A 22,351-nucleotide genomic window follows, 5' to 3' on the forward strand; every position below is an offset into this window, starting at 1 on the left:
CTTGGTGAATTGGGGCCAAGCTAGGTCAAGACGATAAGAGTGAGTCTGAGCTAAAGTGCATACCTTCTGAAAGTGGGCATGCACTAGCCAAAGGTAGGTGCTTAAGAATAAGGGCACAGAGTAGATACTGGGGAAGAAGTGCTTTTATCATGTGGGTACAACAAGTCAGTGGCAGTTTACCCTTTGTCACCCCTTTCCCAGTGTTTTCTGCATAAATCTACACATGATATAAATTGTCAGTATTTTATGTAGAAAGAGAAATAAGTAGGTACTGAGAGATCATCACATGGCAGGTGCTGGGTTGGGCATCATGCATGCATCATTTTGCTCAATTCTTTGAGTCAGGGGTGATCTCTGTTCTACTGATGAGGAGGCTAAGGTTCAGAGAGGTTAGGTGACTTGTCTGAGATCACAGTTAGTCAGAGACTGAGCTGGATTTGGAAGCTAGGTCTTTGTGGCTTCAAAGCCCATGTTTGTTTGTTTGTTTGTTTTTAATAGCTTTACTGAGATATAATTTATATCCCATAAAATTGTCCTTTTAAAATGTATAATTCAGTGATTTTTAGTATAGAGTTGTGTAACCATTATTACTATCTACTTTTAAAACATTTTATCACCCTAAAAAGAAACCCCATACACATTAGCAGTCACTTCCCATTCACCCTGCAATATCTCCAGCCCTTGGCAACCACTAGTCTACTTTTTCTCTCTATCTGTCCTTTTTGCTGCCTGACACTATTTAGTGGAGTATTTTCCTTTTTAAGAAAACAACAAATTACATGAAGTCATACCCGTACTCACTCACTCTGTCCTGCCTCTAGTTCTGTGTGAACTGGTGAGCTACTGGGTTGAGCTGGGTGTGGACCTGCAGTTTACCTAGAGTAAACTGAGTTGAACTTCGGGCCATTGGCCCACTTAGATCAAGTGGGCTGGATTGTACAAAGGATGGGGTGGGTGGTGGAGGAGTTTTCTTGTTTCTTTACATTTGGTGCCGGCTGGGCCCTGATCTCAGTACACAGCCTCTACATTGTTGGCTCTTCTGTTTGCTGTCTCTAGGCCCTCATAGGCCTAGGGGGAGGGCTCACCACGTTCTGTTCTACCCTGTTCACAGGATTTTTGAGGTGAAGCATCAGCACAGGAAGGTGGAAAACCAGATCAAAATGGCCAAGATGGTTCTGATGAATGAGCTGAACAAACAGGCCAACGGGCTCATAGAGGAGTTGGAGGTATATGTGGACAGCTGGATGGGTTCTGTACTTTCCCTGGGGCAGAAACCAGGCCCATATCAAACTTGTCTTGGCTCAGAACTGCCTGGGCTAGAATTCAGATGTGCAGTTTTCACAGCTCTCTGCTGCTCCCTCTGCCATAAAATGTCTAGTCTAGTTTTGGGAAGTTGGTACATTAAGGGCTAGAAAATCAGACCAAACTCCTATTAATGCTATGGTAGTAAGGCAGTTGCCTTCCTGAACTGTACAGGGTTATAGCCTTGAAAGAGAGAGTCATGAAACAAGTTATGCCCAAGAGATGTAGACATTCATTCATTTCCTCATTTATTTATCATCTGGTCCATATTTGCACTGTCAAATCTACCTCCCCTTTCTCCCTCCATCCCTCAGCAGTCCATGTTCTCCTCTTGAGGTACGGTTTCCTCTGATTCCATTCCTCTGAGAAGTGTTTACACTGATATATGCAGGCCACCAGACTTCCTAAGCATGTGGACTGAAGTCCAAGGATGGGATCAGGGACTCTGTCTTCTCTTTTCGTACCCAGGGGATTACTAATGAGAGGAAGCAGAAGCTGGAGCAGCAGTTACAGAGCATCATGGTTCTCAACCGTCAGTTTGAGCATGTGCAGAATTTCATTAACTGGGCTGTCTGCAGCAAAACCAGCATCCCTTTCCTTTTCAGCAAAGAGCTGGTAAGAAGAACTCCAACTCCTCAATCACTGATTTTGGGTTAGTAAGTGAAAACCATCTTTCAGCAAACCCCACAGTGCAGAGGACTGAGGTGCTGGAATAGATCTGTTTTCCTCCAGGCAACTCAGCTGGGGAATTCTGTAGTTCCATCTTGGGTCATGGGTCCAGGCATTAGCCTGGATACTAGCAGTGTGCTGGACAGTCCCTAGAAAGTTATTTGGGTTTAAATGGGGCCTAAGAGGAAAGGAGGAGTTAAGGATGACGTTGAGGTGTTGATCTTGGGAAGATGGTGATGCTCAGGAAATGGAGCAAGAATTTTGAAAAGTTAATGGGGTTTATATTGGGATATATTGAATCTAAGGTACCTGGTGGGCATGTAAAAAGGGCTGTCCAAAATCTGTTTTGATAGCTAGGTCTGGAAGTCAGAAGAAAATTCAGGGTTAGAGAGAGAGATGTGAGAGTCACCAGGATATCGATGATACTAGAACAGTGTGTGAAGGAAGAGAAGAAGAACAAACTGGGAACCAGGGAAATGCCATCATTTTCAGCATAGACAAAGGAAGAGGATGTGTGAAGGAGATGACCTTCAGAGCAACCTTCAGAAGTCAGAGGGGAAATAGGAGAGTGTGGTGCCTAGAAATTAACAGTTTCAAATTTTAAGTGATCAATGTTATCATTGTTACACAGGTGAGAGAGGATGAGTAGTGAAGAGAAGCCTTGAGATCTAGGAATCAGGAGGTCCCTGGTAGTCTCTGAAAGAAATTCCAGCAATGTGGAATGGTCAAAAGCTAGAATGAGGGGACTTAGGATGGGAGGGGAGAAAGTAGAGACAGAAGTGAAAAGAAGGGAAACAAGAAGGTAGTTTGAGAAGGAGATGGGTTGGGGGATACTTTTTTTAAAGTAAGGAAGACAGTTGCACATGTTTATTTGGGAGAAGAGGTTGAAGATAGAAGAGATGTGTGGTAGAGGGAGTGTACTGGGAAGGCAGAAAGAAGTAGCATCTAGAGTAAACTGGCTGACCTTAAACAAAAGGCACTCCCTTCCTCTGAGTTGGGAGGACAAGAAGGTATCAGTACAATACAGTTAAGTTTGGAGGTAGGCAGGATACAAATTTGAGGGAATTTATCTTTTATGGTTTTTTTTTTTTTCATGTTCTGTGAAGTAGGAGGTGATAATGGGAAGAGTTAGGCACTGGGTAAATGGCATTGAGGAGAAAAGTAAAGATTTTAAATAGTCATTAAGGACTGTGGAAGAGGAAGCTGACAAGAAAGGAGGTGACAAGAAAAAGAACTGAAGGGTGCCCCTGAGGTTAATGATGACTGAAGTGACCCCAGTAACATGACTCTGGGATGGCTGGATTGACTCGAGATCAGGGGTTGGTGATGGGGAGGGAATTAGGGCACTAGTGATACTGTTACTGAAAACGATGGGAAGCTGGGACGGCCCTCTGGACTGATGGAGCAGGGCTTGGGGGCGTCAGTGAGGTTGAAGAGCATGTTCAGAAAGAGCGAGAGCTAGTTGTGATCAGGGAGAAGGTTGCTGGAGTTCAAGGTCTCATAGGTAGAATGGTTCTAGATGATGAAAATGGTCTAGGTCTGGTGACTGAACTGAAAGAGGTGTGAAGGTGATTCGCATTAAAGAAATCAAGGAAGTAAGAGGCTAAGATGTTAAGACATTGGTTAACTAGATGTTGACAGGGTAGTTGGACACTTGCTGAAGTCCTAGATAAATGAGGGAGTTGGTGATGGGAGATAGATGAAAGAAGGGATGGTTAAGGAAGAGGGCAACTGGTTAGAATTAAAGGGACTTTTACAGGTGGGTGGAAAGAGAATGTGGGATGCTTAGAGAATGTCTGCCCTCATAGGCTTTTGATTTGAGCTTATGGTAGAATGAATGGAATGCTCTTGAGAGGCTCCCAGACAAGTGATATCCTGAGGGAGAATTACAACTCACTTGGGGCCTGGGAGAGATAAGAATGTAGGCTTTCCCGAAGCCTCAGTAAGAGGAAAGGGATCAGTGTGGGGGTAAGGGGAGGGAGGAGTAATGTGAAGATACTGAGGTGCAAAGAAGTGAGCATGTGAGGGAGGACCACTTGCTAAAGAGCCATGGCTTTGAGCCCTTCAACCTGGCCAAAGGGTGAAGGAGAGGGAGTTGTTACTCAGGCATAAGATGCCCAAAGAAATGACCTTTGGTGCTGTTGTCAGATTGTGTTTCAGATGCAGCGATTGCTGGAGACAAATTGTAACACAGACCCTGGCTCCCCTTGGAGTATCAGATTCACTTGGGAGCCTAACTTCTGGACCAAGCAGCTGGCTTCCCTTGGTGAGCCCAGAGCCTACTCTATTGGCCTTTACATAATTGCTGGGAATGAATATAGACCATCTACTTGGCTTACTGGGTAGGTCAGCATATGCCCAAGAGAAAGCACTCCCTGAGAATGCCAGTGGTGATGGAGTCATTCAGCAAAACCTTTTTAGGGGATATGGAGGTGGTGTTAAGGTGGGATGGGGAGAATTGATAGCTTAAATAGCAGTGGCAATACAGAACTTTTGTAATAGGACCAGTTGAAATCTGAGCTTCCTATTCTGCTTGAATGTCCCTGTTGCCTTGGTTTCATTGCTAGAGAGGAGACAAGACAGTGGCCCTACTCTCCAGAATGCTGAATGGCAGTGCAGGCGGACCTGTGTTTCTGAGTATAAGGGTGTATAGATGTGTAGGCACAACAGAGACAGACAGACAGACAATGTCACACCCTTTGGAGCTGAGATGTAAGCAGATAATTTATGACCTTGTGCATTTTCCTTCCCTGCTACAATAATTTGCTGGCTTTCAGTCTTTGGGGGGAATGTAGACAACTTGGGGTTGTACCTGTGTTGACAGCCTAATAGTAGCTTTGTTAAACTAATGGCCAACTGCTGCCTTCATCTGGGCTGTTCATCTCATTGCAAGTGTTTTGAACTTGACAGAGTGATAAATGATATTTTGGTATATTTTTTGTTTCCCTTTCCCCTTTGATTTAATTCCTTTGGTGAGCACCTGCTCTGAATCAGGCCCCACACTGGCCACTAAGTGACCGAAGGTGACTCCTCCTGCCTCCTGCCCTCAAGGAGCTCAGTCTTCCCCTAAGTAAGCCTCAAGTGAGCTGAAGGAGCCCTTAGACTGACAGTGATAGATATCATCTACTCGTCATGAAGGCCCAGGGACCTCAGACCACAGTGCTGGCACCTGCTGCTAACCTGGTGTTAGAGCTTCCCTCTCTCTTCCATCCCACTCGCCCAACACACAGCTCCCCAGAACCATAGTTGAAGACATGCTCATTGACTCTCCTTTGCCACTTTCGAGCACACTCTCTTCTTTCCTGTTGAATGATACCTTTTGGTCCTAGGAGTGGGAGGTAGCAAGTGGGGAACAACTGCAGATTTCCTTTGGAAACATTCTCTATTTTGAATTTCTAGGCTGTATAACTACTGAGGGTGGACAGCTGTCCCGGGCAGATACTCCTGCTTATGGAGGCTTACAGGGACCATCATCTTTTTATCAAAGCCACCAGTCCCCAGTGGCTCAGCAAGAGACTCTTAGCCATCCCTCACACAAGTTCCAGTCTCCAGCACTGTGTTCCTCATCTGTGTGCTGCTCCCACTGCTCCCCAGTCTCGCCCTCCCTCAAAGGCCAGGTCCCCCCACCCAGCATACACCCAGCCCACAGCTTTAGGCAGCCCTCTGAGATGGTGCCCCAACAGCTGGGGTCACTGCAGTGCTCTACCCTGCTGCCCAGGGAGAAAGAACTGCCGTGCAATCCTCATCCACCAAAGCTGCTGCAGCCCTGGCTGGAAACCCAGCCCCCCGTGGAGCAGGAGAGCACATCCCAGCGGCTGGGGCAGCAGCTGACTTCCCAGCCTGTGTGCATCGTCCCCCCGCAGGATGTTCAGCCAGGAGCCCATGCCCAGCCCACCTTACAGTCACCCTCTATCCAAGTCCAGTTCGGCCACCACCAGAAGCTGAAGCTCAGCCACTTTCAGCAGCAGCCGCAGCAGCAGCTGCCACTTCCACCACCTCTGCCGCCTCCACCCCAGCAGCAGCCCGCCCCACCTCTACCTCCATCCCAGCATCTGGCTTCTAGTCAGCACGAGAGCCCTCCTGGGCCCGCCTGTTCTCAGAACGTGGACATAATGCACCACAAGTTCGAGCTGGAGGAGATGCAGAAGGACCTGGAGCTCCTCCTTCAGGCTCAACAGCCCAGCCTGCAGCTGAGTCAGACCAAATCTCCTCAGCACCTTCAGCAAACCATTGTGGGGCAGATCAACTACATTGTGAGGCAGCCGGCCCCCGTCCAGTCCCAGAGCCAGGAGGACACCGTGCAGGTGAGCCTCAGGTGGAGTGGAACACATGTTCTCCCTGTGATAGCGCAGGGGACACAGCCTCCCAGTCTCAGGGTAGCATAGGAACACATTTTCTTCATTTTAGGGAGGGCTTGAACTCAGCCCTGACTATTCAAGACTGTCCTGGTTCCACCTCCCATCTCAGGAAAGCTCCAGAGAGCATAGTACCTAGTCCCAACATAGATCTGGGTTTAATATGGTCTGGAGTGGCCTGGCTTATCCCTGTCTTCTTGGGTGACACTAGGGACCTTGTCTATGAATGGAACTTCCTGAGCGGTGCTGGACTCCAGCCAGTGCCAGGGTGGAGAGAGGCTATCTCTTACCTTTGTAACCTCACTTCTCTTGCTGTAATATGTGAATCCCACATGGAGGAAGGGCTTAAGGAGTGGAGGAGGGTGTACACTAGGTGCTAGTGAGCAGCAACTTCATAACACTGAACAGAATGAGATTTAGAGTTTATTCCGAGCATACCAAACTGGGAATGCTTTATATATACCTCATCATTTATCCTATCAACAACGTTGTTAGATAGGCATTAACATGTGTTTTTCTGGATGCAGAAGTGGAGGTCAGAGAGGGAAAGCAGTTTGCCTAGAGATCATAAAACATTGAGCAGTAGAGCCAAAACTTGGATCCAAGGTCTGCTGACTCTGAAATGCCACAGAGGAGGCCTTGTTCTTGCTCTCCCTAGTTGGGTGGTGGAGGCTGCTCCTCTCCTTCCTCAGCTAAAAGCCAGTTGAATAGGTACAGCTTGTACCTCTGGGATCTTTGCAGCACTCTGCATCTTCGTTCTTAACTCTGGCTTTTCTTTGTCTACAGAGCTTCCTGTTCTAGCCCCTTCTCACTTTTCCCATAGTGGTGTCTCCTTTAAATATGGAACTGCATTTATTTCTTAAAAGCAGCTCTATAGACTTTTACTTTATCACAAAATATAAGGCCTCACGTTTATACTTCAGCATTGACAACTTCAGATCATGCTTCAGATGTCTTCCTCTGAGGCTAGGTTCCTTGGAGGGGACATGGACTAATCCTTATGATGGCAGAGAAAAGTCTAGGGTTTATAGAGGACCACAAGCTCTGTGAGATTAAATCAAAACGATTATGATTGCTAAGGTGAACGTAATTCTTGGATTGGGTTCTATCCTAAGACTGTCATGTTAGGAAGAGTTTAGATGAAACTTTCTTTGTGAAAAAAATTCGAGCAGTTCACAATGTGTAGATGGTGACAACAGAGGGTGCAGAATGGGCATTAGCCTTTGCTGTTGCTGCTGCTACTCTCTGCAGTAAAACCCACCCAAGTTCTTATTTTCTTCTCCAGGCTACAGATGAGCCCCCAGCATCTGAAGGCCCAAAGCCAGCCCTCCCTCTTGACAAGAATACTGCTGCTAACTTGCCCCAGGCATCTGGAGAAGAAACCCCTCACAGTGTCCCCTCACAGGACAACGCCATCCAGCATTCCTCTCCAAATGTGGTGAGAAAGGTACTAACGGAGCCTGCTCTCCCTGACCATACGGGGCCCACTGCCAGTCAAGACCCCAGGGACCTGGAGGAGGATGCCTAGACGGGGGGAGGAGTATCCCTGTTCCATCCCTGGATGTTACACAGCCCTGACTCATGCGTTCTGTCCTAGTGAGTCAACAAGGGCCTCCTCCACCCCATTTCCACTCCCACGTACACTTAAAATGGGAGCAACTGGGCTTCATTTAGAGAGGAAGGGGAAAGGGAAAGACAGCCAATTTATTGAACATTCTGATTTTATAGCTAAAGAAAGTGAGGTCCAGGGTCCTACAGCAAGTAGATACAAGGGCTAGGATTTATTTACAATGAGAATCCAAAGCCTGAACTTCTTCCTCTCTGCATGAAAATGGGGAAAGTATTTTATGTGGCCCCATAATCCGAAGTTGGTTGGCCTTAGAATTTGAATTAATGGAATTTGTTGGGTGAGCGGTCTACAGGGATGTCCTGCACAGGTAGCTGAGCATCTAGGGACACAGATCTCTTGAAGATAAGCTATTTGAAGCCCTCCCTGTCCATCCACCTACCTGCTTGGTGGAAGGGTTCATGGTAATAACCCAAAATCCCATGACTCCTCAGCTGACTTCCTCTCACCCCTGCCTTTCATTCCTACCCTGGTCGTCCTCCTAGCTGGAATCTCAGTGCTGTGCCAGGCCTTCCACTTAGCCCTCCGTGTATAACTTGGCCCTGTTCCACTTACTGCCTTTTCTGGTCTAGTACCCTCAGCCCTCCTGGTACTTCCACTCATCCCTGTATTTGAAGCTGTCAGCTATTCTGTAGCTTCCCAGATTGCACCCTCAGCCCTGCAGCATCCTTTGGGCTCTACAACCCCAGTTCCACTAGCTGTTCTGTGTACCTACCCCACACACCCTTATGTTTCTCCCAGCATCATCATTGCCCTACATGTCTTAGACCAGTCTATCTCGGTGATATTTGGGGAAGAGGGTTTTAAAATGTAAGAGATGGGAAAAATGAAACGTTAATGTAGTGACTCTTGGAGTCTGGACAAGCCTCTGGTACTAAAGGCTTTTTGTCTCTGCCTAGGTTGTCCTATCCTTTTGAAAATGGTTTAGCCTAAAGGCCATAGAGGTGCTGTAAATTGACCCTTTGTGGCTCTTAGGGGTTTACATTCTTACACCTGGGGTCGATATCTATCTATCCAATGATCCATCTATCCACCCATTTATTTACTCAATGTTCAAAAATATATATTACATTTCATGTACCAAATATTTTTCTAGGTGTCAGGCACACATTGGTGAATTAAGGCAGTCTTACATTGGAGCATCCAGCCTAGTGGGAGAGACAGTTAAATCAACAATGATAAAGTATGATAAAGTGCTATGATAGTCAATGGGGTGTATAGAAGGAGCACTGAACCCTGGGAGAAGGGACTGTTCACAGAAGGCTTCCTAGAGGACATGGTTTTAAGCTGAGGTTTGAAGGAGTGGAAGTTAAGCAGGTAAAGGAGGGTTGAAGGAAAGGCTGGAATAAACAGTCAAAGGGAATGGCAGGTAGGAAGGTCCAGAAGTGAGAAAGAGCCTGGGCTACTTAGGGGGTTTCAGATAATTTGGCGTAGTAGGAACATGAGATATGCTGGTGAATGGGAGTGATTGAAACCACAATAGTTGGAATGCCTTGTAAATTATACTCTGGAGTTGGGATTCAGTCTTGGGGGTTGTGAGGCGTGAATGAAGAAGGATTTCTAGCAAGGCAGAACATGGTTTGAATTAAACTTTAGAAAGGTCACTTTAGTTGTAGGAAAGGAGACCAAAATAGGACAGAAGAGAAATAGGAGCAGTTGAATGAAATCAAGTAATGCTGAGAATAAAGAGGCAGCTAGGACTTCAAGAGATCAGATCTCAGGTGCTTTGGGACTTGGAGTCTGATTGGCAATAAGAAGCGGGAGAAAGAAAGTCCAAGCTTTGTCTTGACCCACTGGGTTGCCATTCACCTGAGACGGGAACATGAGAGGAAAAGCATGTTTGTGGAGAGGGAAAAGTTAAGTTTTGAAAATTGTTGGTGTGTTGTTGGTGGAAGCTACCTTACAAGATGACTGAAAGGCAGCTAGCTCTAGAGGTCAGTAGGTCAGAAGGAAGCCTGGGATTGCCAGTGCTTAAGTGGTAGTGGGAGCCATGCCAAAAACACTTCTTATTTCATGAGTCTCAGTTCTGCTTCTGCACACAGTACAAAGGAAAGGAGGTAAGCCATGTGCAAGCACGGAGTCTGTCCTGCTTGTGTGGGTGGCCCACAGGGCGCTCTGAGCAGTGAGGGGGTGCTGCCCTCCTGTGTGGCTGCAGGGTGGCAGTGGGGTTAATGAAAACCCTAAGACCTCTGACTTCTCATTTTGAGTTGCCCCTGGCCTTTAACCTGGGCCCATGCAGAGGTGTGGAGGGGCAAGTGGCCTGGCATTTTTCAGATGTTTCATAGGCTTCTTTATGGCTTGAACTCCCAGAAGAAGAACCTCCAGGTTTCCATCCTGGCCCAGAGGAACCTCTGGGTCTACTTGACTGAGAGAGGTACTGACTATACACAAAGCTCCTGAAATAAGAAAAAGGGCTTTCTTTTTGAGGGAATTCATTGCCTTGAACCTGGGATTGGGTACAGTGCAGGGTATGAAGGTCAAAATTACCAAACAACATTTTGAGCCTCTTATTGATTGGTAATACTTTGTATAGCATTTTCTATAGGTTTGTCATAGGTTTTTACATGGATTATTCCATTTTATCTCTTTGTTTATCCTAGCAATACTATGAGGAAGCCACTTTCTTATTCCCCTTTGAAAGATGTGGAAACTGAGACACAGATGTTAAGTGACCACCTAAGAGATATACAGCCGACTATTGGCAATGTTAGGACCAGAGCACAGGTTCCTGCCTTAGCCGTGTGTTCAATGATTAGGTTAAATTGCTTCTCTCTGTGCACTGCAGTGAGAGAAGTAGGATTCCATTTGGATTTTCCTGTCTTTACAATCTTTGAAGTAACCCGAGGCCTTGCTGGGGAGAGGGCTGGGACCCAGCCTAGCTTGGTCTTGGTTATCTTTATCCGGTAAAGGCATTTAGCCCCCAGCCCACTCCTCAGCCTGTGCTAGCCTATGAGTGCCAGGGGAAGCCAGAAGTCTATGAGGCCACAGGCAAGAGGAACCCCTGGCACTGGGCACCTCCTTGTGTGTTCCACGAGGACTCCTTCATGCTCAGAACTGATCACTGACTTCGTGTCACCACAGGAGGACTTTTGTTACAGCAGAGCAGCTGTGAACAAGTACCTGGGACTTGGTACTACGTGAGCTGATGGTGAAAACAGATTGCTGCTGAAACTGAGATTTGAAAGTTCTAGGATGGGTTTTCTAGTGGCTTGATCTCTGCAATCTCATGAGCATTTTATCCCATCACTTTCCCTGCCTCCAGTAGGATGTTTTTGAATAAACTTAGACATCTGTTTGGCACTAGCTGTTGCCTAAGCTTCCTAATATTGGTTCAGCCACTCTAAAGAAAGACCATGAAGAAAGATAACTCTACAGCAGAATCCCTTCAGATCCCAAGGGAAATTGGAAGACATTTCAATGGCTTTAATTCATGCTTCTGAACTAGTCGACTGCTGAAAAATACATGCACTCCTTTCCTCAAAGCTCTCATGGAGTCAAGGCTGGCAGCGTCACAGACAGCGCTGTCTGAACCGAGTTCACCTGCAAGAGGGACCTCTCCTGCTCACAGTGTGGCCCCAGATCTTCAATAGAGGACTTTAAGGCCACCAAGTTGCTGCTCAAGGATTGAGAGGAGTCTAGGATGTATTTTCAGTAAATGATTCACAAGTAGTAGGCATTCCTGTGGTTCAGATTATTAAGAGTGATGCAGAGGAGTAAAGGATTATGACTCTGATGAATAGCATTTATGCCATTATCAAAGCGTTTTGATGCCTGAGCTCTTGATTTGATTCTTACAAGCTGTGAGATTTACATTAACCTGCAGAGGAGGATATTAAAACCCAGAAATGGAAAATGATTTGCTCACGTACGTACTCTAAACCTTGACGTAAGTGAGGAAATACTAAGCATCCTGCCTAATGTGCTCTGTCCTACGTAGGAATCAAGCCGAATTCTCCCCCGGTCTGGCTTCCTGAATTTTGTACTCTCTAGAAAGCCTGTCTCCTTTATAGCCTGATTTCATCCACAGACCAAACCCAAGATCTTTGTCTAGGTCTCCTACTCCATGAGAAGACAGATTCTTGCTTCTAGGCCTCAGATTTCCTTAACTCAGCCTAGGGAAAATACCCTTGCCAAATTCTCCCAAGTCTCCAAGATTTGGGTTTTGAGGTTTCACTCATACTGGCTTTCACTTTAGATTTTCTGGAATCCACTTATTCCTTTCCTCTTCCTTCCACCTCAGACTCTAGGATCCTCTTTGCTTTTTCCATCTTCTCCGATCATCAGGGCACTGGGCACTCCTCAGTTTGTCTCTCTTCACCAACCATGATCATTTTCCCATTTGACTCTGGTCAGTTAGCAGATATCAGCATAGTTACATCTGAGCTGGAGGGACACTCGCTACCAGCAAGAGCAGTTTTCCTGTTCAAAATCAACTTGTGAAATCACTTGCAGGTAAAGTTAGTTCCCTCCTCAGCTGTCTGATTCAGTTGTTTCAAGATCTTCTGCTGTTAAACCAGTCTACTTAATCTGAAGCAGCTGAAACACTCAAATATCCCAAGGATTTAATACACAAATCTATTTACCTCTATCTTTGTCTCTAATCTGTTTCTTTTAGCCAGGGTGAAGGCCTTCAATGTGTTTCCAAAACACAATTCCCAAGTCATTGGTCTCTTCTACTGCACATTTACATGGTGTTCAGTCTTTGACAAGTTTAACTTCTACAACAAAAACGTGAAACCAGAAGTGAGTAGGCAAAGCTCCAGAGTAGCAATAAGAACAGATGTCACAAACCTCACACATTATATTCTGTATGAGACTATAAACCTGATCTAGTCAGCATACTTGGTATAGCAAGCTTAGTTACGTGATTTTCTTTGGGAATTTTTAGTTTTCCTATATTACAGCAGTAAGCAGAGTAGAAGCAGGGAGTCCGGACTTCTGTAACAGCAGCTAACAGCAAGGGAAAGACAAGAAACATCACCTGGAAAAGTACCACGATGTGGGGTCATTCACTGAAAGGACAAGCTAAGCCCTACATACCTAGAGGTTCCCTAAAGCACCAATGAACTACAGAACACCCCAGCAATAGAGGTTCATCAGAGTTCCTTTACATCACTAAAAAATGGTCCTGTTAGGCTCCATGTACTCTGTTTAGTAAGGGTAGTGTGCAAATCATTTTAGAAGTACTCCTTTTCAAAATAGTATTTTAAAGCCAACTGCATTTTGTTACTGAAAGAGATGTTTCAGATATCTGGAAAATTAATTTCTGCGGAACACCACCCTATCTGCCAGCAACTTTATCCCAGCAATATTATCTTGCTGTAAGAACCTGAAATTTATATTAAACTTGGGGTATGTGCACCAAGTGTCTGTTTATTGACTTCTCAATCACATCTTACTGGGGCACTGGCCTTCTACCTAGTGGCACAAAATTCAAGACCAGGCAGCAGATTTCTGAGTCTGGGCCCAGTCTTGGATTCCTTTATGAGTTTGGAAAATTTGGGTAATCGCTCTGTGTCTCAATTTCCCTTCTGGTTAAAATGAAGGAACAATGTTTTCTCTGAATTGTGGCAATACCTTGTGGCGATCATTAGAATGGTAATGTTGGCACATTGAACTCCAGAAAAAGATCAAGGTGGAAAGAATGGGGAGAGGGAAGGCAGCAGGGAGCAGAGCACAGATCAATAGGATTAGATGGGTGAAGGGTTATACAGGCGACTAGTAGAAGAGGTTGAAAGTCATACAATTCAGACAGGTCACAGGTAAGGCAGGTTGCAAACAGAATTAAAGAGACAGATAAAGTGGTGAAAGACAAAGAAAACAAAGGGACAGGGACATACAGTTTGAGAGGAGAGAAAATTAGGGGCAAGTGAGCCGATGCTAGGCCTTGGAGTAAGAGGCGGCTCCCTTCAGTCCTCAGAGATGACCTGAGCTATCAGAGTAAATGTTTCTCGCAATTTTGACTTCTCTTCCTCCCTGAACTAGAAAATAGTTTATTTTCACTTGCAAACCTCAAAATGTATACTTTTTCCCTCATGAAGTGTGAAGGTTTTATATGTGAAGACGAAGTCAAGGTGTCAGTTAAGCTTGGAGGTGTCAGTGATTGCCTTGTACAGATGCTCCAGCTGGCCAGACACTTTCACCTCTCATTTGACTTCTTAACAATCCTTGATGCTAGAGAAGGCAGGTGGCATCATCTCCATTGACATATGAGCTCCTCCTGTGTGTGAGGCATGGAATGTCAGAGAACTGGGCCCCATTCCAAGTTCTTCTCCAACCTTAGCTTGCTCTCAAGAAGCCCTTTCCTTCCTACCTTCCAGGCTTTGGAGACTCAGCCTGCTTTCTTGGTCCAGGAAGTTGGCCCTCCCTTTGTCCCTACTTGCCTTGTAGCGCTGGCAGCAGGGTGCAATGGAGGGTCTCAACTCCCCTCATTCTTTCTGTACATGAAATAAGGACCTTTCATTTTAATATTTTGTAGCTCTTCACTCCAGAGAGTCAGATGAAGTATCAAAAATAACTAACACACAGCATAATAGGTTTCAGAAATGCGCCTGTGTTTGTAGAGTCTATAGAAATGGGGTCGAGGCTGGCTTCCTCATAGCACTTTCTGAGTCTCTTACTCAGAATTTCCTTATAGAGATTTCCCAGGTTCTTGTTACTGTTAACAGTGCTTCACCCCATCTCCTGATAACCTTGGCTGCCTTGAGATTGGCTGTAGGTATGGACATGAAAGAGACCAGTGTAGTCCTCAGTATCTTAGGACATGTTACTGACCTCATACTGCCTGCTAGATGTTATGGGAGCAGGGCCAGCAGATCCAGCTCGAGATAAACTGCAAGAGTTTTCACTATTCTTCCGTGGCTCAATCTACATGCTCTGCCTCCCCTCTATCATTTACGTTAACTCACGGTTCATGATATACAATGAGTAATCAGGGAGGGGAGTTGGTAACTCCCTGCAGATGTGATCTCTACCCCTAATCAGCAAAGTTTTCCCTTTGGGGATTTAATCTTGTGCATATCTTGTGACATATAGCACCTGATCATTATTGCTTGGAATGGTCCTAGATGGATTCTGGTGCTCTTAATGCTTGGCATCAAAGATCTCACTGAGAATCAGTTGTGTCATGGGTAGATAAGATGATCACCAGACTGCATTAAATACACACGTCAAGTAGGGAAAAGGTGGAAGAGTCCAGTTCAAAGGATTGGGCTGTCACATATTACAAAAGGGAATATGATGATTGTTGGATATTCTTACCCATAGATAAGGAAATACAGAGTATTAGAGGACTTTGTTAGTGTGTAACCAGGACAGCAAGGGGACACCAAGGGATGCAGGCCAGGACATGTTTGAGATACCCTTGGTCTCTGGCCTCAGTCCCTTATGTCTGGTTTATCCCGTTTGGTTTGAGCATTCCCCCATTCTCCTTCTCTTCAACCTTTATTAGCTTGGGACTTAGACTAGACAGCAAATTGAAGCCTTTTTATTGAAGACTATTGAAATACCAAGAAGCATATAAAAAGCAGACTTTGGTGAAATAGTGGGTACTTAGCTCATCTGCTTTACAAACTGAAAATTAAGAATAGAAAATATATACTTTGCTGATGCAGTTAAACAAATAATAAGGGGAAAGGTTTGGGAGAGAAGAAGGAGAGATGAGAAGAAATAAAAACAGAAGAAGAGAGAAAAGAAGGTTGAGAGAGACAAAGAGCAGAAGAGGGAAGGACGAAGAGATGGAAGGACAGAATACGGGAGACGGGCAGAGGCAGACAGGCCAGAAAGAAGAGTTCTTTGAAGATCTGGGTTCTAAATCTACAAAAATCCTACCTCAAATATCAGTCATACTTAGTAGTGAATAGTGAAAGGATCCCCCTGAGATCAAAGTAGGATGGCTGCTGTCACTACTGCTGTTCAACCTCACCCTGGAGGTCTTAGCTAGTGGAGTAAGGCAAGAAGAACAAATGTAAGGAGGGGAAGATATAAAACTCACTAGTCATAGACGACATGATTTGTATGCACAGGAAATCTCAAAGTGACTTTAGTAAGGTCTCTAGGTACAAGGTCAATACAAAAATCAGTTGTGTTTGTATATATGAACGCAAATAAAGAGAAATGGAAATGTGTCAAATGAGGTGTTCAGTAACATACAAAACTTCAGATGCTTTCCTGAGCTTCATTTTTCTCAAGTGTAAAATTAGGGCCACAACAGTAATAACAGTAACAGTAACAGCAGCAGTGGCAGCACTGGGGCTTGTTGAGTACCCCCTGCCACATGTTGCTCTAAACGTTCACATGGATTATTTCTTTTAACCTGCACAACTCTTTAATGTTTGTTGTGAGGAGTGAATGAGGAAATGTATGTAAAACGCCTAGCAAGTTGCCTCGCATATAGTAAATTCTCAATAAATTTTAGCTACATAAAAATAGTCATTATTTTGGAGAGACTCCTAGTCTTAGTTGTTAGTAGAACTAAGCTGCTATTCATTTGGCTTACAATTTATAGAGTAAACAGTCATGCATTACTGGTTTTTTTAAAAAATTGTAAATAGCTCATTAGTTTGTTTATTCAGCCAGGCACTGCTCTTGGGGCTAGGGATAGAGTGGGTAAGCAAAGTAGACAAAATCCATACCCTAATGGAGTTTATGGTTTAGCAGGGGAAACAGGCATTAACCAAATGGTGTCACAGATTGTGCTGTGAGAATAAAGCACAGGAGTTATGAGATCGTAGAAGAGGGAACTGGTCTGGGCTGGAGCAAAAATTCACAGGTGAGCTGAGTTCAGAAGGTAAGTAGAACAGGGGCTGGGCTAGGAGAATGTCCCATGCAGAGGAAGCAGTCTGTCTAAAGCTTGTGTGTAGAGGGAGAGCTTGGCATGTTTTAGGAACTGAGAAAATGTCTGAGTGTCTGGAGCTCAGAGAATGAGGAGGGCCATTGTATGAACTAGGGCTGCAAAGCAGGACGGGGGACAGGTTACCAAGGCCTTGGGAGCCTTGTTAAGCATTTTCACAGTTATCCTAAGAACAGTGGAGCACACGAGGGTTTTATGCAGAGGAATGATGTGGTCAGATTTGTGTTTTGAAAGTATTTCTCTACTGAGGAGGCTACTACTGTAGTTTGGGAAAATATGAAAGTATAACCCAGGCTGGGGCAGCAGCAGAGAGAGGAATAGTGGGAGTATTTGCAAGGTGTTTAAGGGGTAGAATTGATGAGGTTTGGTGTTAGCTTGGGTGAAGGAGGAGGGTTGGCCTGATGCCTCCTTCCTGGGATCTGACTTGAAGAACTGGATGACTAAGGTGACATCACTGAGATGGGACAGTCTTTTCTTCACTGTTAAATAGCTTTACTAATTTTATATTGAAACTTGAGGATATATTTGAAGTATTTATTTTCCAGTGGAAAGTTGAATGTCGTATTCATGGGGAAAAGAATGACAGGTTTAAGATGATTTTAGGAGCTTAGAGATATTTACTCCTTGTTTCCTCTTTGAATTTTGAAAGATGTCAAATTGTTATACCTATAGCCTTTAAAAAAAAAGGCAGGGATATCAAACTTATAAATTCCTGAAGGTTTAGAGCCAGTCTCCTTACTCCTCTCCTCCATTAAATCTTTCTCTAATCTGAAAAACTGCAATGGATTCAGTGCAGTAATCTATATGTCTTTAATTTCTTATCAAGCTTTTAAATCTCTTTTCCCTAGGTTACCAAGCAGTTAGAACTGAGAAACGAATTACGGGGGTTGGAACATTATTGCCTCATTCAGTGATGGTCCAGAGTGGGTCATATTAAGATTTAGCTGCTCTGATGTTCTCTGCCTCCAGTTTAGAATGCATATAGTAGGGCTAGAAAAGACCTTCACATCTCTTGGTCAAAGCCTTCATTCAGTCTAATTCTGGTGGTGCTGGAGTTGATCTGAACAAGCCTGTGAGAAGGCCCTGGAGTTGACCCAGCTTCCCCAGGACTGATTGGAGCTCCCTAAGCTTTGGCATTATCTCAAAGAATGTCTGAGGCAGATCAGGGTTTGAGCGTTTGAACTTCCTCTCATTTGTATGTAGCAGAAACTATTCTGTAGGACCTCCAGAAGGAAAGATAGGCCACTAGTGGGTTAGTCAGAGGGGAATGTGAAGTTGAGGGTGGTCCTGCAGTCTGACCTCACTGGTAGGGTGGTGAGGGATGTAGCTGATTGTGTGTGTGTGTGTGTGTGTGTGAGCGTGTATCACCCTCAGGCTATCTCTCTCACTCTCTGTCAGTCTGTCTCTCTGTCTCTGTCTCTCATGCACGCACATACATACACACACATATGCACACAAGAATGTACACAAGTGTCCTCAGCCTATGCCTGCCTCTCTGTGGCGCAGCCCACTAACCTCCTTGGCATAGAGGAATGGGAACAGGACTTCTCGTGCTGTCTGAGTTCCCTACAGCTACTAGACTCTGAGGCTGGAGTGAAATCTGAGCATGGGACTCATGGGCTGCATCTCTCCTCTCCCCTCCACCATTCCCAGCTAACAGCCTGACTGGCCCTTGTCTCTGCTCCTGCAGCACTCCACTTCTGTGAGCATCATGGGCTTTTCCAACACTGTGGAGATGGAGCTGTCTTCTACCAGGCTGGCAAGAACCCTAGAGCCACAGATTCAGAGCATGAGCAGCCTGACAGCTGGCACCCCACAGGTGGTACCAAGCCTGCTGAGTGGCCCCCCACCAACTGTGTCCAGTCTGACAAGTCACAATCAGGCAATGTCCAGCTTCACAGCCAGTCACCTGCCGACCATGCCCAGCCTTGTGCGTGGCACACCCCAATCCATGCCCAGCCTGATAAGTGATCCCTCCCAGGCCATCACAAGCCTGGCAAGTGATCACTCTCAGGCCAGGCCCAGCCTGGTGTCTGGTCCCACCCAGGCTGTGCCAGGCTGTCCTCTGCAGAGCTTGCCTCCGGCTTCTGACGTGCAGCCGGAAACTGGATCCAGCTGCAGTCCTGGCTCTGGCCGAGCTGCAGCGAGCCTGTGCCCTGGGGATGGGGCTGACCCCTCCCTGGGGAATGCCCTGTGCAAGGTAGGTCTTTGGGGAAATGCCATTCGAATTCCTCTGCTCATCATGGGGCAGAAAGGTGGCCCCTGAAGGCCTTATCTGGGCCTTAGCTTAACAGCTCTGTGACTGCCGACAGCAAAAATGTCTGATTTCTTTGGTTCTTGTTGGCCTTTCTCTTTTGAAAGATGGAAAATGAGGATTCTACCCGCTTCACTGACTCTCTGGGACAAGGCCCCACAGCTGCTGGTCTGGATGCTTCTAAGGACTTAGCTATCCCCTCAGAGCTGGAGGAGCCAATTAACCTCTCTGTGAAGAAACCTGCACTGGTCCCTGTGGGCAACACTTCCGTGGCCCTGCAGCAGTACCGGAGCCCAAAAGGTGAGACTTAAGCCAGCAGCCTGCCTTTTGTGCTGGCCACACACTGGAGCGGATGGGCTTGGCACTGCCAGGTGAGAACAAGGTCAGTGGAGTGACCTCTGAGCCTGAGGGGCAGTGTTTCTCTCTTCGGCTAAGTTCACTTCTCCCTTCAGACTGACTTACTGGTGCCTGTTCTCTTTCCTTCACTGTGGCCAGGGCTGATCCAGGCATGGCCAGGACTTAGCCTCCTTATAACATACAGAAGTTCTGGGGGTCTGGGTTCTATATGGGGGAAATAGGAAGAGCTCACCCCAGAAGGGTTAGCCTTGGCAAAATATTTTAGGGAAGACAGCCTGTCTGACTTTGGAATCAGATAGATCTAAGTTAGCAAACCAGCTCTGTCTCTTTATGTTTGAACCTGGGCAGGACACCTAACCTTTCTGAGTTAGTTTCTTTCTCTGTAAACGGGGCTAATCATAGCTAATTCACAGGCCACTGGGACAAATAGCTACAGTGATATCATTTGCTGACTTCCTCTGTGGTAGCAAGAATTTGCCTTGTGCCTGGCTTTAATGTGGATTTGTGCCTCATGGTAAAGGAAATTTGGAACGGTGGAGATTGGCTCTGATTCTCTTCGCGGCTACCCAAACCCCGTCTCAAGTGGGGCTAGGCTACGGTTTCCTTCCTTCTGGGGAAGGGGAGGGCTAGTTGGAAAGTTACATAGCAACTGCCTGCTGAGCACCGGGAGCTCTCACAGTTCAGTGTGGGATTCGCGTTTGGTTTGTAATGATCCGCCTATTTCCTACATATTTAATAAATGAAAACAAAACAGTTTTTCTCCTTTTCTCCTCATACTTGTTCTTCTTAACTGCACAGTGATGTAACCCTGAATTTTTTTTGTGGGTTTAAAAAAATTCTTTTATTTAAAAAAATTTTTTTTGTGTGGGGGAGGTAACTAGGTTTATTTATTTACTTATTTACTTACTTAATGGAGGTACTGAGGATTGAATCCAGGACCTCATGCATGCTAAGCACATAGTCTACCACTGGGCTATACTCACCCCCACAATGCAACTCTGAATTTTAAGCAGTTAAATTTTTTGGACCCTGCTTGCCCTTGGAAAGTGCCCAGGAGAGTGCCTGGTGTTGAGTGGGCACTCAGTGAACGCTAGTGTCCTCCTCCCTGCACTGCCTCCTGCCCATCTATAGACTGCACTTCTCAGGGGAGGGCTCCTGGAAGCCTCTGGCCCACGGAGGGTGAGCTGGATTCACAGGCCGTGCTGAGATCCCAGCACTTGGCTGAAAATGCAGGGGCCGGACAGAATGACTCCTAAGAGCAGGTAACACCAGTGGATGGGAAACAAGTGATTTCTGAGCTTATTTTGGAGATGAGAAGCTGGCCCCTCAGCACCTGACCCAACACTTACCCCCTAGGTAGCTGACTGTTACCTGTGTTTATCTTTTTAAAAGAAGGTGGCTTCTTCTCTCTCAGGAAGGGAAGCTATGATAGGATTGTCACCACTATGAATGTTCACAGCGTGAGTTACAGTGGTGGCATAGGTGTATGGCCAAAGTGTGAGTCACAGATATGAGTGAGAGGTGTGGGCGACAAGGGGTGTTATCATAAATGTATTTATGCATTTATTTATTTTTTGCCTTAGAGTATGAGACTTATGAACAAGGAGCCCTAGGGCTGGATACAAAAGGGAACCAGAGCATCAGGTAACAGACTCCTGGCCCAGCCTCCCTCTCCAACCCCCAACTTCATGTCCTGAGAGATTGGCACAGGAAGTGAGCATCCTTGATGACTTAACTAGAAGCAGAAGATTTCCTGCAGCTGTCTTCTTTACTCCTCAGACGCTGGGATGGGGTCTGTGTGGTTGGGTGTCTGGAATGGTTGTGGGAAGATGTCCTGGCTCCTGAGCCAAGAGGCATGCACTCTGTGTGCAGTCTTCCTTCTTCAGGGATCCTCCTGCTTTGATCAAAGGGCTCCCAGGGCCTCATAGGGCCTGGCCAGACAGAGTTGGGCAGCAGGATGGAATAGGGGCCTGTAGAGGGTTGGATGGAGGAGATCTTGAGCAACAGTTCAGTTGTGGGATCATGGACAAGCCTGACTGAGAGCTTGGGGCCAGAGGAGGCTCCCACTGACACCCAGGGATGTCGTTCTTGCCATAGACCCTTCAATAGTGAGCCCAAGATTCCCTATGTGCGACTGGAACGGCTCAAGATCTGTGCTGCCTCCTCAGGAGAGATGCCTGTGTTCAAGCTGAAGCCACAGAAGAATGATCAGGATGGCAGCTTCCTGCTGATCATCGAATGTGGTACTGAATCCTCCAGCATGTCCATTAAGGTATTGCTTTTCTCTGCCTTCTCCTTGAACCATGGCCCAGCCTAGGAGCCACTCTTTCCTCTCTGCTTCTGGCAGAATTTTGGCTCTGGCCTTGTTCTGAGTCTCTGAGTGGGGCTACAGCTTGGCTAGACATTATTCCCTGCTGCATGGGGCCTGTAAGATGCACATTAGGAGTGTCCCAGTGTTACTGGGGCCTAGCTGGCTAGTGGTCCTGGAATAAGCCAGCGCGCATGGCTTGTCATCCCTCCTCTCCTTCCCTCAACAATTTGGTGCTGGGCTCTGACTGCTCGGACACTCTTCTTCCCTCAGGTCAGCCAGAACAACCTGCCTGATGCCATCCAGGCCCCAAATCTGGGGGGAAGAAAGGTCACTGTCACATCTCTGGCTGAGCAGCGGCCCCCAGATGCGGAGAATTCACCTTCTGAAGAACACAGGCTCATTCCTCGAACCCCTGGAGCTAAGAAGGGGCCCCCAGTACCAATAGAGAATGAGGATTTCTGTGCTGTGTGCCTCAATGGGGGAGAGTTGCTATGCTGTGACCGCTGCCCCAAAGTGTACCACCTTTCCTGCCACCTGCCAGCCTTGCTTAGCTTCCCAGGGTGAGTCATGACAACCTCAAGCCATGACCTGGATAACAGGGTGATCTTTCTCCCCGCTCTGAGCC

At 46.3% G+C, this 22,351-nt stretch overlaps 1 protein-coding gene across 4 annotated transcripts in view; it reads left to right on the forward strand.

Annotated features, from left to right (window-relative positions):
- The window catches only part of TRIM66 (tripartite motif containing 66), a 53,372-nt gene that overhangs the window by 24,687 nt on the left and 6,334 nt on the right, over positions 1-22,351 (forward strand). For 3 of the 4 annotated variants that reach the window (XM_031460071.2, XM_064492588.1, XM_031460070.2), the window contains exons 6-15: positions 1,112-1,226; positions 1,771-1,917; positions 4,120-4,237; positions 5,371-6,275; positions 7,612-7,773; positions 18,495-19,004; positions 19,166-19,358; positions 20,999-21,059; positions 21,513-21,687; positions 21,997-22,286. In XM_031460071.2, the coding sequence (XP_031315931.1) occupies positions 1,112-1,226; positions 1,771-1,917; positions 4,120-4,237; positions 5,371-6,275; positions 7,612-7,773; positions 18,495-19,004; positions 19,166-19,358; positions 20,999-21,059; positions 21,513-21,687; positions 21,997-22,286 (2,676 nt within the window). The remainder of the gene's footprint in view (positions 1-1,111; positions 1,227-1,770; positions 1,918-4,119; positions 4,238-5,370; positions 6,276-7,611; positions 7,774-18,494; positions 19,005-19,165; positions 19,359-20,998; positions 21,060-21,512; positions 21,688-21,996; positions 22,287-22,351) is intronic. The other variant, XM_064492590.1, reaches the window with a different exon arrangement.

This window comes from Camelus dromedarius, chromosome 12 (genome assembly GCF_036321535.1).
Source record: "Camelus dromedarius isolate mCamDro1 chromosome 12, mCamDro1.pat, whole genome shotgun sequence".
Lineage (NCBI taxonomy): Eukaryota > Metazoa > Chordata > Mammalia > Artiodactyla > Camelidae > Camelus > Camelus dromedarius.